General features: G+C 41.4%; 1 protein-coding gene across 1 annotated transcript in view; it reads right to left on the reverse strand.

The window, feature by feature from the left end:
• The window catches only part of LOC124863026 (syntaxin-binding protein 4-like), a 136118-nt gene that overhangs the window by 5062 nt on the left and 117620 nt on the right, over positions 1 to 13436 (reverse strand). Inside the window, exons 16-18 of the mRNA XM_047357266.1 lie at positions 1424 to 1540; positions 955 to 1004; positions 732 to 859 (exon numbers count right to left, since the gene is read on the reverse strand). Coding sequence (XP_047213222.1) covers positions 732 to 859; positions 955 to 1004; positions 1424 to 1540 — 295 coding nt within the window. The remainder of the gene's footprint in view (positions 1 to 731; positions 860 to 954; positions 1005 to 1423; positions 1541 to 13436) is intronic.

Raw genomic sequence — 13436 nt, forward strand, 5'->3', positions numbered from 1 at the left:
GTTATCTTTTAATTTTATTCTCGCTCAAAAATCAGCCATTTAAAATTTTAAAATAACTTTTATGTTCATAGATATAAAAAAATAGATATAATCTGACTGAATTATATCTGTGTTTAACTTCCAGTCATTGGTGAAACCCAGCGAGAGTATGAAAATGAGGGGCTGGCAGACAGGCGTCCTCCCCTGGTCTACCCGGTGTCGTCCGCCTGGTCAGCTGGCGAGGTGAGTCGGCTGTTAGAACAGTGGGAGTGGACATTTCCGAACACGTCAAGCACTGGGGAAAAGAAGGACCCTTTTTTTGCCCGCATTGGAGGAGCCTTTATATTTGGACAGCCTTCGTCACCTCGTCACATTGAAGGATGCAGCCCCCACTACAACACCCTCTGCTGGTTGTCTTGGGTAATACATTGCAAAGTTACAATTTAATTTACAGGGGGGTTGTAATCTGCCTTGGGCAGGCCCTGATACCTGAATGGGCAGGCCCAGCCCCTCAGGCCCAGGTCTGGTTTAAGGGTCGCCATTGAGAGAGTGTCTCTCTTCTGCAACTTTCACCAGTATATTCACCAGTTCTCAAACTTAGTTGTGTGTTTTAGAATTTTATTTTTGATAGTTTTGGACATCAGACATGTAAATGTATATTGACATGATGGTCTATGATCCCGAAAATATTTATTGAAAAACTATGATAGACTTTAACAGTATTATGCACAGCACAGTTTTATTTCAGGTACCTTTATTAGCAGTGACAGAACACACTCCCTCAACCAGCTCTTTGGCCTCCACAGCCAGTTGGAAAGCGGGATCAGGAATAGGTGATGGGGTGCTGGGGCTGTCTGTGCCTGGAGATGACCTGTTGCTCCTGGAACATACAGAGCACACAATGGGGTTGGGTTACAGCAGGATCTTTACTGACAGCTATTGGGTACTCTGCATATGGCATTCAGGGTCTCTTACCAGCCCTCCTCCCCAAAACGACAGGGTGTAGTTAGCACCTTGTGCACGTTCTGTTGAAAGAGATAATAGAACCATGTCTTTAAAGTTGGATCTTATAGAAATCATGAACACTAAGTTATGCACTTTGACAATAGATGCATTCTCCATTTAAGTTGGTCCAGTCTACAGCAGTGACCCATACCACTGATGTCCACTTGGGGGCAGGCTGGCTCCATTACTATTTCAGGATCTGCTCACCTTTGAAGGCAGCTGTATTAAACACTACAGTAAATACAGCTAAGGATAGGTTCTCTCTATTGATCTTCTCTTTTCAGGACTTCATAAAGTCACAGCAATCATCTAAAAAAGATCAGGGTTCTACAGATTATAGTTCATGGCTGATGAGGCACTCAACATCTGGACTGAAAAAGCAAACACATCAGTTATTTCTCCATAACAACAAAATATTTTTGTTTAACCGCAGTCCTACCTGAGCGAAGCCCAGCAGCTTCTTGTTGGAGATCTCCAGGTGTTTCCTGCTTAGCTCTGACTTCCTCAGTTGGGAGTCAACAGTGGTCAGCTTCCTACTGAGCTCCACCACTTCCTCCTGAAAAACCCAAGCGCTCTATGTCATTTGGATCGGTGAGCAATAAAGAACCCATAAGCATTGTTAAAGCAGCTAACCAGATTGAAATTGAGAAAGGTTGTGACAATAGCCCTAAATACTAACCTCATATTTCTCACATTTGTTGTGGTTCTGTTAAAATGTCCGAAGGCTGATTTTATTGTATCAAAGAGTGTTGTCAAATCAAATTAACATTGGAAATAAAAACCGTCTGGCTAAAAAGCAACATCGGTTCTCCTCCCATTTTGGGCTAATATTTTGGCACTGTCCAGTCAGTCATTTTCTACCACTTCTTCCATAGTGGGTCACAGGGAAGCTGGTGCCAATCTCCAGCGGGAGGCAGGGTACACCCTGGGCAGGTCGCCAGTCCATCACAGGGCAACACAGATGCACACAGGACAACTACGCACACACTCAGTTACACCTAAGGACATTGTAGAGAGACCAGTTAACCTAACAGTCATGCTTTTGGATTGTGGGAGGAAGCCAGAGTACATGGTGAGAACCCACACATGGACGGGGAGAACATGCAAACCCCATGCAGAAAGACCCCCGGCCGGGAGTCAAACCCAGGACCTTCTTGCTGCAGGGCAACAGTGCTACCAACTGCGCCACCGTGGCACTGATATAAATTTATTATTGCACATTGTTTGATGGATTTCAATTGTTTTAAGGATATAATCCACCTTAGAACATTGGAAAAATAATTTCTATGAAAAGATGAGCACCAAAATGAGTACTGTTTGGTACCAACAGTGAATATCCTCATACAATCCACTGGAGTGGGTTACTTTTCACCGAAGGGTGCTGGACTTCTAGTTCTGTCCAAGAACACTGGCATGAATGAAGGGTGGTATCAGAACGTCCTTCCAAGAGCAACTTCTTCCAACAATTCAGAAACTATTTTGTAAAGATCTATGGATTTTCCAGCATGATAAATCACCATGTCAGAAGGTAAAAGTTACAATAAAGTGGCTTAGTGATCAGAACGTTGTAATGTTGGATCTGTGTTTAGAAAGGGTAGAAAACTTCGAACTCAGAGAGTTCTGCAGAAGTTAGGAAGAATCATCACTGAAAATACTAACTTTCCATATGCATGAAATTTTTGGTAATAAAAACCGGATGGATGGATGGATGGATATAGAACAATACAGCCAACAGAAAATGCTAAATGTTGTTTAGGAATTCTTTAATAAGATTGCAAACAATTGGACTGGCAAATCAGTTGAATGGCATCTACTGCAGGTATGAACAGCAGCAGTTCACACCACATCCCATTCAGACACAAATTCATGCCCTACACCAACCACCCCCCCAACCTTCAGACCCACTGCCTTCACCAAAGATCTCACAGGAAGATGTAAATAGGCTCTTTCAACGCCTGAAAACAAAGAAGCCTTCAGGACCTGATAAGGTCTCCCCATCATGCCTGAGAGTCTGTGCCGACCTACTGGCACCCATCTACACTGAGATCTTCAACAAGTCACTGGAACTGTGTGAGGTTCCCTCCTACTTCAAATGCTCCACCATCATCCTAGTACCTAAGAAACCCACCATCACAGGATTAAATGACTACAGGCCTGACTTCTGTGGTCATGAAATCCTTTGAGTGACTGGTGTTGAAGCACCTGAAGGACATAACAGGCCCCCTGCTGGACCCCCTGCAGTTTGTCTAGCGGACAAACAGGTCAGCAGATGATGCAGTCAACTTGGGACAACACTTCACCGTGCAACACCTCGACCACCCAGGGATTTATGCCAGGATCCTGCTTGTGGACTTTACCATGGCTTTCAACACTATCAGCCCAGACATCCTCCACCAGAAGCTAATCCAGCTTAAAGTCCTGGCCTCCACCCGTCAGTGGATCAGCAGCTTCCTGAACGACCGGCAGCAGCAGGTGAGGCTGGGAGCATCTTCTCCCGCACAAGAACTATCAGCACCGGTGCCCCCCAGGGTTGTGATCTCTCCCCACTCTTCTTCTCCCTGTACACAAATGACTGCACCTCAACGGACCCGTCCGTGAAACTCCTGAAGTTTGCAGATTACACCATTGTTAATGTTCTGATACAGGACAGTGATGAGTCTGCATACAGACAGGAGGTGGATCGGCAGGTACACTGGTGTGGTCAGAACCACCTGGAACTTAACCCATTCAGGACTGTGGAGATGATGGTGGACTTTTGGTTCACATCACCCTCACAAACCCACCTCACCATCCTCAACAACACTGTCTGCTGTGGACCACTTCCATTTCTCGAAACCTAAGATGGACCTTACCCATAGACAATGTTCAGACGAAGGCCCAATAGAAACTGTACATCCTGAGGCAACTGAAGAAGTACAACCTTCCACAGTAGCTGATGGTCTTACTGCCATAATTCAGTCTGTGGTTTGGCTCATCCACAAAACTGGACAGGTCCAGACTGCAACGAACAATCAGGTCTGCAGAGAGATTCATCAGGGCTGACCTTCCCTCTATTCAGGACTTATAGAGATCTAGGGTCAGGAAAAGGACACCTTCCTTGTTTGTCTGTACAAACGTGGCAATAAAACTGATTCTGATTTGTTTTGATATATAGGCAATCCAGGATAGGTGGGTCCCAATCATTGCATTGTGCTTGACAAGAGACTTTTTTCCCCTTTGTGGAAAGCCCCAGGCTTTTGAAAGCCCAGGGCGCATTTCAATACAAATTTACCTGGGTAATTTCCCTCTCCTGGGGCCTTTCTTTCACAGGTAAAAGGTCCCGGTCTGAAGTAGGTCTTTTCAAATTTCTCCGAGATAGTTAAAAGGACGGGAGTGGTGTGCAGCAAGGCATGGCACCACCAGTTGCAGTAATCGCCAGGTGGTACGTGTACAAATGCATTGTTTTTATACTATTAATTGGTCACAAAAAGTCAAATGGTTTAAGATGTTTTTAAGCAAGAAAGTAGACTTCAAACCTTCATCTGTCCAGTCAGTTCATCAAGAATGAGACTACTTTGAAATTATTCAGAGTTTTTGGAGCAGCGGAGCTTTTCTTACAGGCTGTTCTGGCTGCTAAGCTAAGCTAACTGGGCGGTTACTTTAGCTTAGCACTTAAACTGTTTTGCCACAGTTCTGTAGGAAAAAATATTTTAATGCAGTACCAGTGATTCGAGCACTTTACATTTTCCATGTATAGACTGTCTTTTCATGTAAAGCTAACGTAGTTGAATGCGAACTATATTATTTTTCAGTTGTAATAATATTATGCAGGCAGCTCTGCAGGAAGAGTTTCTTAGAATCAGATAAGAGTAATCTTTTCAGTTTTTTTATTCTACTAAATAACATTTTTACTAAAAATATTTTTCTGCAGTTATCTGATGAGTTTACCTGATGATAATAAAAGAAACATGAGGGTTTTAATCAGTGTTTAGTAGTTATAGTAAATGAATCATGCAGTTGTACCATATTGGTAGGAATTAATCAACTTTAACCTAACCTATAATAAAACTACACTAAAATTACCCTAACCCTAATTTCTATGCAAAATAAAAATAACTTCCATGTTACCCAACTGCAACAGTACAAACCTGCTTTTACAATATTACATAAGAAGCGCAAGATTATTAAATTAACTGAAATTATTTTTACAACTGTATAGAATACATTTTGTGATTAAGTCGATTTTATAAGACCTGATTATGGTGCTGCTATCTATTTGGCTGCATTTAATTTGTTTGTGGTTCAGGGTCAAAGTTCAGAGACGCATTAGATTGAATATTCAGACTCCATGATTAAATTACAAAAACATAGTGTAGCTAACATGATGCATACAATATTTCTTTTACTGCAACTCTGCCACTCTCTTCCCCTAAGTGTCCAAGACTAACACCTCAGGTCTGATGATACAATTACAAAATCGATCATCAACCTTTGGCCCAAGGTGGCCTGGTAGAAAATCACCTTGTGCTTGAACATGGTGTTTGTTATGGACATTTTATGTCTTGGACAGAAGTCCAACAACAAAACACCACTCAGGTTCAGATCGGAGAGGCCATTACTCCTGATCAAACCCCTCCTGGAAGCGCTGTTGTTGCCATTAAAGTCCCAGAGGAGCACCACTGAATGCCCAGATGGCACTCCTTTCAGGAAACCATCCAGAAACTTCAAGAAGGCTGGGTAATGTGAAATGCTGTTTGGTGCATAAGCACAAAGTGTGGCAGTTTGTAATATCCTGTTAAAAGATGCATTTGTCAGCTCTCAGTACTGTTTCCATGAAAGGGTATACATGAAAAATCCACATGGATGGCAGGACTCAAGGTTTCCCAGCAGATCATTTCCCAAACCATTAACATTGTCTCCTGGGGCTCCCCAGGTAAGTGATGTACATGCACCTGACCATCCACCTGATGGAAAAGAAAAGATTAATCATCAGACCATGCCACCTTTAACCATTGCTCTGTGGTTCAGTTCTGACGCTCACATGAACATTGTTGGAACTTTTGGGACAGGTTGCAGCATCATACATAGCAAACAGTGATCAACGGTGTATACTCTAATATTTCTATCAGAACCAGCATTAACTTCCTAAGCAATCCAAGATTGTCTCTACTTTACCACTGTTCCTTCTTTGGACCACTTTCGATAGATACTGACCACTACAGACCAGGATTTTGAATATATCCCACCAACTAACCCTGATGATAATCAGTAATCAGTAATATTCTCTTCACCCACCAGGTCATAATATTATGCCTGATCAGTGTAGAGTCAAACAGTGTCATTTAATCAAGGGAACAATGAAAGCAGCAGAACTTACAGCATCAGACATATGTTATGAGCTACCATAAAATTGTCAGTAGAAAATTCTAATGAGCTCATGCCTCCATCAGTCCACCTCTGCAGTGTGAGCAGTAGCTTCCTGGTGTTTTTTTATGCTTGCCTGCATTTTGATATATATGTTTGGGCCTCTTGAGTAAACAGAACTACAGTTCATTTCTAATCTATCCGTTTCCTCTGCATATGCTGATGCCTTGGGGTCAAACTTGTTCTGGCCAATTTTAAGGATTTAAACTCATTTAACCATGTGACCATGTGTTGTAGCAGCTGTCACATGTTCTTGTCCTCTTATCCTTTCCTTCTGTTTCATCTCCTTTGTCCCTCAGCTGAAAGGCAGTCCGTCTATATAAAGCCATGGGATTTTCCACCTGAAATACAGAGCTACAGGTAGTGAGGCTGGGGGCTTTAAATGAATTGAAAAAGAAGTTGTTTACTCAGCAAAACAATCAATTCAGTTCGGTTTAATTGAGTGTATTTATATAGCGCCAATTCACACCATGTTGTCTCAAGTCACTTTACAAAGTAAATGGTGTGCACTTGTATAGCGCTTTATCAAGTCCCCAGAGACCCCAAAGTGCTTTACACTACAATCAGTCATTCATCAATTCATACACACATTCACAATGGTGAGCTATAATGTAGCCACAGCTGACAGAAGCTGCCATACAATCAGGGCCACCGGGCCCTCTGACCACCATCAGCAGGCAAGGCCAGTGTCTTGTCCAAGGACACAACGACTGAGACAGACAGAGCAGGGGTTCGAACTGGCAACCCAGCGGTTACAGGACAAACTCCTACCACCTGAACCACAGTTAGGGAAGTCTGCAGAGACAAATGTTTGTGCACTAGGCTTTCAGAGTCCTTTGGATTTTGTCTTAAAGGCTCATTTCAGCTGACATTGAATTCCTGTTTTCCACTGTTTGTGCTGTGAGATTAAAACCACAAGTCTTAATATGTTCAATTTCACATACTTTTTTTCTCTGACAGCTGCCCAAAATGAGTCACATCCAAGGTAATCCAGTTATCGTCAGAATTTTGTTCTGCTTTGCTTTTTGAAGAAGATATTTTCTGTTGAATAACTCTGTTCTACCTTCTACAGTCCAAACTCCTAAGGTGTCCTCTGACACCATTGTCTCTAGATCCCTACAGCTTATAGTGCCTGTTGAGAATTAAAATCATGTACTTTCATGCTATTAGTTTAGTTTGCATGTGGGAACATTAAACTGAGATTTAACATGAGTGAGCCTTGAGGAGGGATCACAGATCACAGCTGGGGTCAGGATGGCACAAGGGTGAAGCAGAGGTTAGGAAGTTCTCAACAGCTGCAAGCAGTAAAAGCTGGCTGTAGGGACAATAAAGCAACAAACATCGACTTTTGGGCATGGTATAGATGCCACAAGGGAGCTTGGCTGATTTACAACACCAGACGGAAAGGCACAGTCGGTAAGCTTTGAAGTCAACAGTATAAAGATGTACTGGAACTTGTAATGACAGAGACATCTGGGTAAAGACAGCCATGCTTTGCTGAAATCTGCGATCTCTCTCCGTAAGGGCCTTATGTAATTTTCTTTCTTTGTGTTATTTTGTATATTCATTTTGCATTAGAAATCATTGGACTTATTATCTTCCAAATTAAACTTGCGTTAATCTTAATTTCCTGCTCTTCATCTGTTCTTTCTCACGACATCCGGACTGGGAGAGGTTGAGGCCGCAAGAATATCAGTGATAGCATTATTTTACCTCAACATGCCTTACAAAAGTATTCAGTCCACATCTGTCATGTTTTATTTTTACTTCATTATTTAGTGTTTTTGAAATATATTATATTTGGTTTAACAAGTGGTCATAATCTATAATATTTTATAAGTGTCATTATAAGGTAAGTGATTATTGTCATATGAGACAATCTGCCGTTAACCAATTTGTTGAGATCTAGTTGACTGCCAGCGCTATTCAATCGGGCTACTGCACCAAATGAAGTGGAGTGTAACATTTGGACAGTGACACCAACTCAAACACCGGCTTAAGCAGAATCCCTGTAGACTCTGTTTGAGAAGACTAATCATAACTCCAGAGTCCGGAAGTTATAGTCATTGTCACTGTGCCCAAACTGCATGAAGACAGATGGAGCAGAGCGCTAGCAGCAGCAGTGAAGGCAGAGGTAACATGGTCAGGGGATGCCTGGATGAGGTTAAGGCTGAACCTTCTACACCAGCAGTCATAAAAAATAAGTTATTGGCGAAGGACGGGCCACATCTTCATCCCCAGTTTGACACGTGGAAGAGAGTTTACTTAGTAACAGTTAACAGGATGTTAAGTCTGAGTGGTAAGGCTTGTCAAAGGAACTGAAAAACAAAAACATATTCAGGAGCCCTGTTATGATGGAGCCATTGAATAAGGAGAATGGGACTGAGATTAACACCTCTGAAGAAGTGGGCCAATAGGAACCAGCTGGCTCTGATAAAGAAAGCTATGACAGTGTGAGTTGCAGCCAGCCCGGGTCCATACTTAAGGAATTGAGGATGAGACATGGTGGATGTGGATTTGTGTAGGGGTTTAATGTCTACTGAGCCTCTGAACGACTGTCAAGAGAACTGGTCTGGGGCCCAACTCAAGCAAGTGATGGTAAACAAGCCAATGTGCCATAGGCAGATCAGAGGAATTATGATATTATGATATTTACAATATGTCTTTATAACAAAACATTTAAAAAAAACAGTCCGAAAAGGGTATATAGGCAGAAACAATAAGCTTATAATGGCCACCCCCCAAAACCAATTTACACTGGAGCAGAAATGAAGATAGCTACCTTTATCATACATACAAAAATATAATTTAGGAAAATAATTACCATCAACAATAATAGCATTTTAGAAAAACAATAATACAGTCAATAGCTTGCTGCGGTTAATTACTTTCACATGATTGATAATGTTTAATCACATTTGTCTTAAATATGTTTTTACATTTATTAATGTTGTACAGTCCATGTTATAGACTAACAGCCTGGTGAAAGCCATTGTCCTGGAAAAGGCCAACATCCTGATGATGCTGTCTTTTACCACCTTAGTGGCACAACAGCCCCTAACCAGACAGTTGTTGGAACCCCACATTTTGTACCATGGGTACAAAATGAAAGGCCAGTACTTTCCAGTATTTTCAGGAACTTTCAAAATAAATCGCATTAACCTACTTCCAGCACAGCCAGGAAAAGGGGTAACAGCGGACTTCCTGTGACGTCACTGTCCAACTAAAATCACCGCTTTTGCAACAAGTTGACCTCTTCCACATGGGTCCCCAGAGGAACTGGACGGGGGACACAGTGCGCTAATGTCTCTTTGCTGGCAAACAGACATAACTCTCCATACAGGATCCAAGAGTATCATGCGATCATATGCACTAAGTTAAGTAGGAATGAATTGCTGTTTGTGTATCCGGTGTTCATTCATCAACGGGGGTAATTGAGGTACAAGCGTTGGTTGACTTTCTCTCTGAAGTCTACAGAAGCAAACTGTGTTCCAGAGACCCTGTCTCTACGACGCACAGTGGAGCAGTTTTCCCAGTCTGAAGGCAGGACAACGGGACCGCATCACCGTGGTTACAGCAGTAACGTGAAGTTTGGCCAGCCGAAAGAGCGAGCCGCCCCCCCCACAGCTACGGAGTTTAGCTGCAGTTAACCCCTTGTTCACTGTGGATGCTTTCTTCAAGCGTCGTTGCCCTGAACAACTTTTCCTCAGCACGGTTCATGTAAGAGGTTAGGTTTGGACAGAGAGAAGTAATTTATAATTAAATAATCTAAATATTTTTCGTTTTATGACGTTTGGTTTTGTTTGTGTTGAAACTCAGCAATCTTAGTGCTAGTAGATTATCTGTTCAGCACATGTGCTCAGTTTGTGTGTTCTGTTTGTTTTTTAAGTTAAGACAAACTTTATTTAAAGGGTGATTTTAAACACAGAAGCTTGGCCATAACACCCCGTCCACGCTTATGCGTTTTAACCCTTTTATTAATAGTATTTTAAAGGTATATGTTAGATTCGGATGATAAGCTATAAGCTTCTTTTGTTAGCTTGAACTGCTAAGAGCTAAGAAAATGTGCTTGCCTGCTAAAGATCATTTACCCAAAAAGGTTGTTAGTTTTCAATCCACTAAAATAATATTTCAGTCCTGTAGAGACTCACAATAAGAAACCCAAAATGCAATTAGAGAAGTTACACAACAGATGTTTATTAGTTTGGCGCTCAGACCCCAGAGGAAGACATGAATGCTGAGAATGACATGAACTTGAATGAACGTCTTAGCGTTAGAATTAGAATTGTCTTCCGCCCGGGATACTGCAGACTTGATGTTGATTGGTTGGAGCGGAGACACACAGAGGAGCCATTGGATGAAGCTGGAGGAGTGGGTGAGTCTCCTAGGTTGAATTTTCATTATCACTCCATTTCCCTTAATATATTATTTTACTAAACTTGATAACAAAGTAACACAATTAAGCCCATTTCTCAAAGATTTAGTTCTTATTCAAAATAATATTTCTTTAAATATTATTTTTTACTTAAGGGCACGCCAGGTCCTGTTACTGAAATGGGGAAAGTAAGAAATCCAGTGGCCTCCAGTTCAGACACAGATAACATTTAACCCTAGTACCCAGAAGAAAACAGCACAGAAATGTGCTCACAACAAATGATAGAAACAGACCAACTGTAACCATAGGGACACGCTAGAAAAAAGGTTTGCTCCATTTCTGCAAGACTCTGACTCCACAAAGGAAAGCTAATTTTCAAACATCAATGAGAGGTAAAAGAACATATTGCACCCTAAACGGTTTCCTCCTCAACAGCTTCAGAAAGAGCCAGCCACCAGATCACAAATCCTAATGAGATTAAACCCCTTTTTAGAAAGAAAAACACCACAGGAATGAAGGGTACCACCTCCTGGATCTGGGGTCTGGTTGCCCATCTGGGATATCATTACCTGGACCTGGGAGTACAGAGTATGTATGGTGTATGGTGTCCATTCTTGGCTGGGTGGGTGGGTGGGTGTGAGTGTTTGTATGTGTACGAAATACTGGTCCTAGTGGACGTACACGCAGACTCAAAGCGGACATCTGACGAACATGTCCACACAAAGCGGTGTCAAACAATAACTGCGTATGCTTAACATTATAGTGCTGCTAAAAACATTATGCAGCTTCTGGCGCGACGTTTCTTTAAAAAAAGGGCCGGAGAGGGGGGGATTTCACCTGCTGAAAAACACTTGCATTTCCTTCCAATCAGCACCCATGCATGACTGCATAACGCATTGCCTACACGTTTTGTACTCATCAAAAGCCGTGATTTCAAAGCCTTGTCCAACTTTTGACTGATGTTTGTCAGGTTTAATGAAGAGAAAGAAAGGGAGATATACAACCAAACAGACAAATTAGACCATTTCACTAATTTCACTTAATTATTTTGATGTTAAAGCCTGAAGAAGAAAATAAAAAGTATGGCCACAGGTATTTTTTCTGAATGTTTAGTAACTCTCAAAATATAAGTGTTGATAATAGAAACAAGCATACAGTATTGTATAATTACAACATGCTGGCCAAAACTCTGTTCTATCTAGGTAACACTTTAACTCAAGGAGCTCTTTTCATGCTAGCATTTGTACTTCAACAGTTGAGGAATCATTTTGCTCGGTAGTTAACATGACAGGCTATAATGGGCATTACAGGCTAATATATGCCGAAGGCAGAATGTAATGCCATATGATACAGAGCAGCAAACAGAAAATGATGGATAAATAGGAAAATGTTACTTAGATGTCTATTTGATTTTATTAGCATAATAATAGACCCAATGTTAACATTAACTACCTAAAGTAGGTTTGGGATATAAAATTGAAGGTAGCTCTTAAATTGAGCTACATGAAAGTGTGGTAAGTGATATTGATATTGGTAATGGTATATTATTTCAACCTGGAAAGACTCACGAATGAGAGAAACACAGAGATGGCAATTAGAGGAGTTTATTAGCTGATGTTTGATTTCTTTTGGTGTCCGGACCCCGGAGGAAGACATGGATGCTGATAATGATATGAGATTGAATAAACATCTTAGGGTTAGAGTTAGAGAAGTCTTTCCCCCCAGGATCTTGATACTGGTGGTGGAGGGGAGGCCTGAAGAAATAAGGGAGTCAGAAGGAGCTTGAAGCCTGATGGTGGAGATGGGGTGGAGGAGGGTCGAAGCTCAGCTGAAGAGCAAGAGATTCTGCATGTGAAGTTCTTTTAAAGCAAAGCCTGGAGGGATGATTGGCTGAAGAGTAATGTGGATCAGGAGCTCATTGGTTGGAGTGGAGAATGCAGTGGAGTAGTTAGACGAAGCCAGAGGTGGAGGTGAGTTTTCCAAGTTGAATTTTTGTCAAAACTCCATTAGTGTAATGCTTCAACTCTGTCAGAAATATATACTTGTCATAATCTGCCTGTGTTTGGGGTTTTGAGTTTGTCAGTCAGTTTAATTTCTCCACAATGCCATGTTCTTCATTTGCTTTATTTCAGTTTTTCAGGTTTATTAGATTCATTCTGGCGTTTAGGTTTTTGTTACCTCCCTGATTTCCTATATTTTATGTTTTAGTTTGTATTTCCTTATAGATCTGGTTACCTTCTGTTTATGTTCTTTTGGCAGTCTCGTTGTTTACTTTTGTCAGGTTACTTAGATGTTTTTTAGATGTTACCTTAGGTAACTGAGATGTTACCTCCCTTCACTACCCTGCTACTACCCAATCTGTGTCCTTTGACCTGACTGTGTTTAGTCCTCCCTGCACCTATAAGGTTTCTTTTTTTCATTAATGAAATTCCTTCATCTGCTTGCCATGCTGCTCCCTCGCTCTATCCTGCACTTTGGTCCAACAACTTCACCTACCATGACAACACTGTTTTCTAATTTTGATTACAATGCATAGCAGAACATTGATTTATTTCATTTACAAATTTTGCAGCACAATGCCAAGAAAAGCGAGGGTATAAAAGTATAAATATAACCTGTTTTTTGTTTTAGTTTAATTTTATAAATATTTTATTTACTCGCCTAAGCACCTGCT

Source organism: Girardinichthys multiradiatus, chromosome X, assembly GCF_021462225.1.
Source record: "Girardinichthys multiradiatus isolate DD_20200921_A chromosome X, DD_fGirMul_XY1, whole genome shotgun sequence".
NCBI classification, from domain to species: domain Eukaryota; kingdom Metazoa; phylum Chordata; class Actinopteri; order Cyprinodontiformes; family Goodeidae; genus Girardinichthys; species Girardinichthys multiradiatus.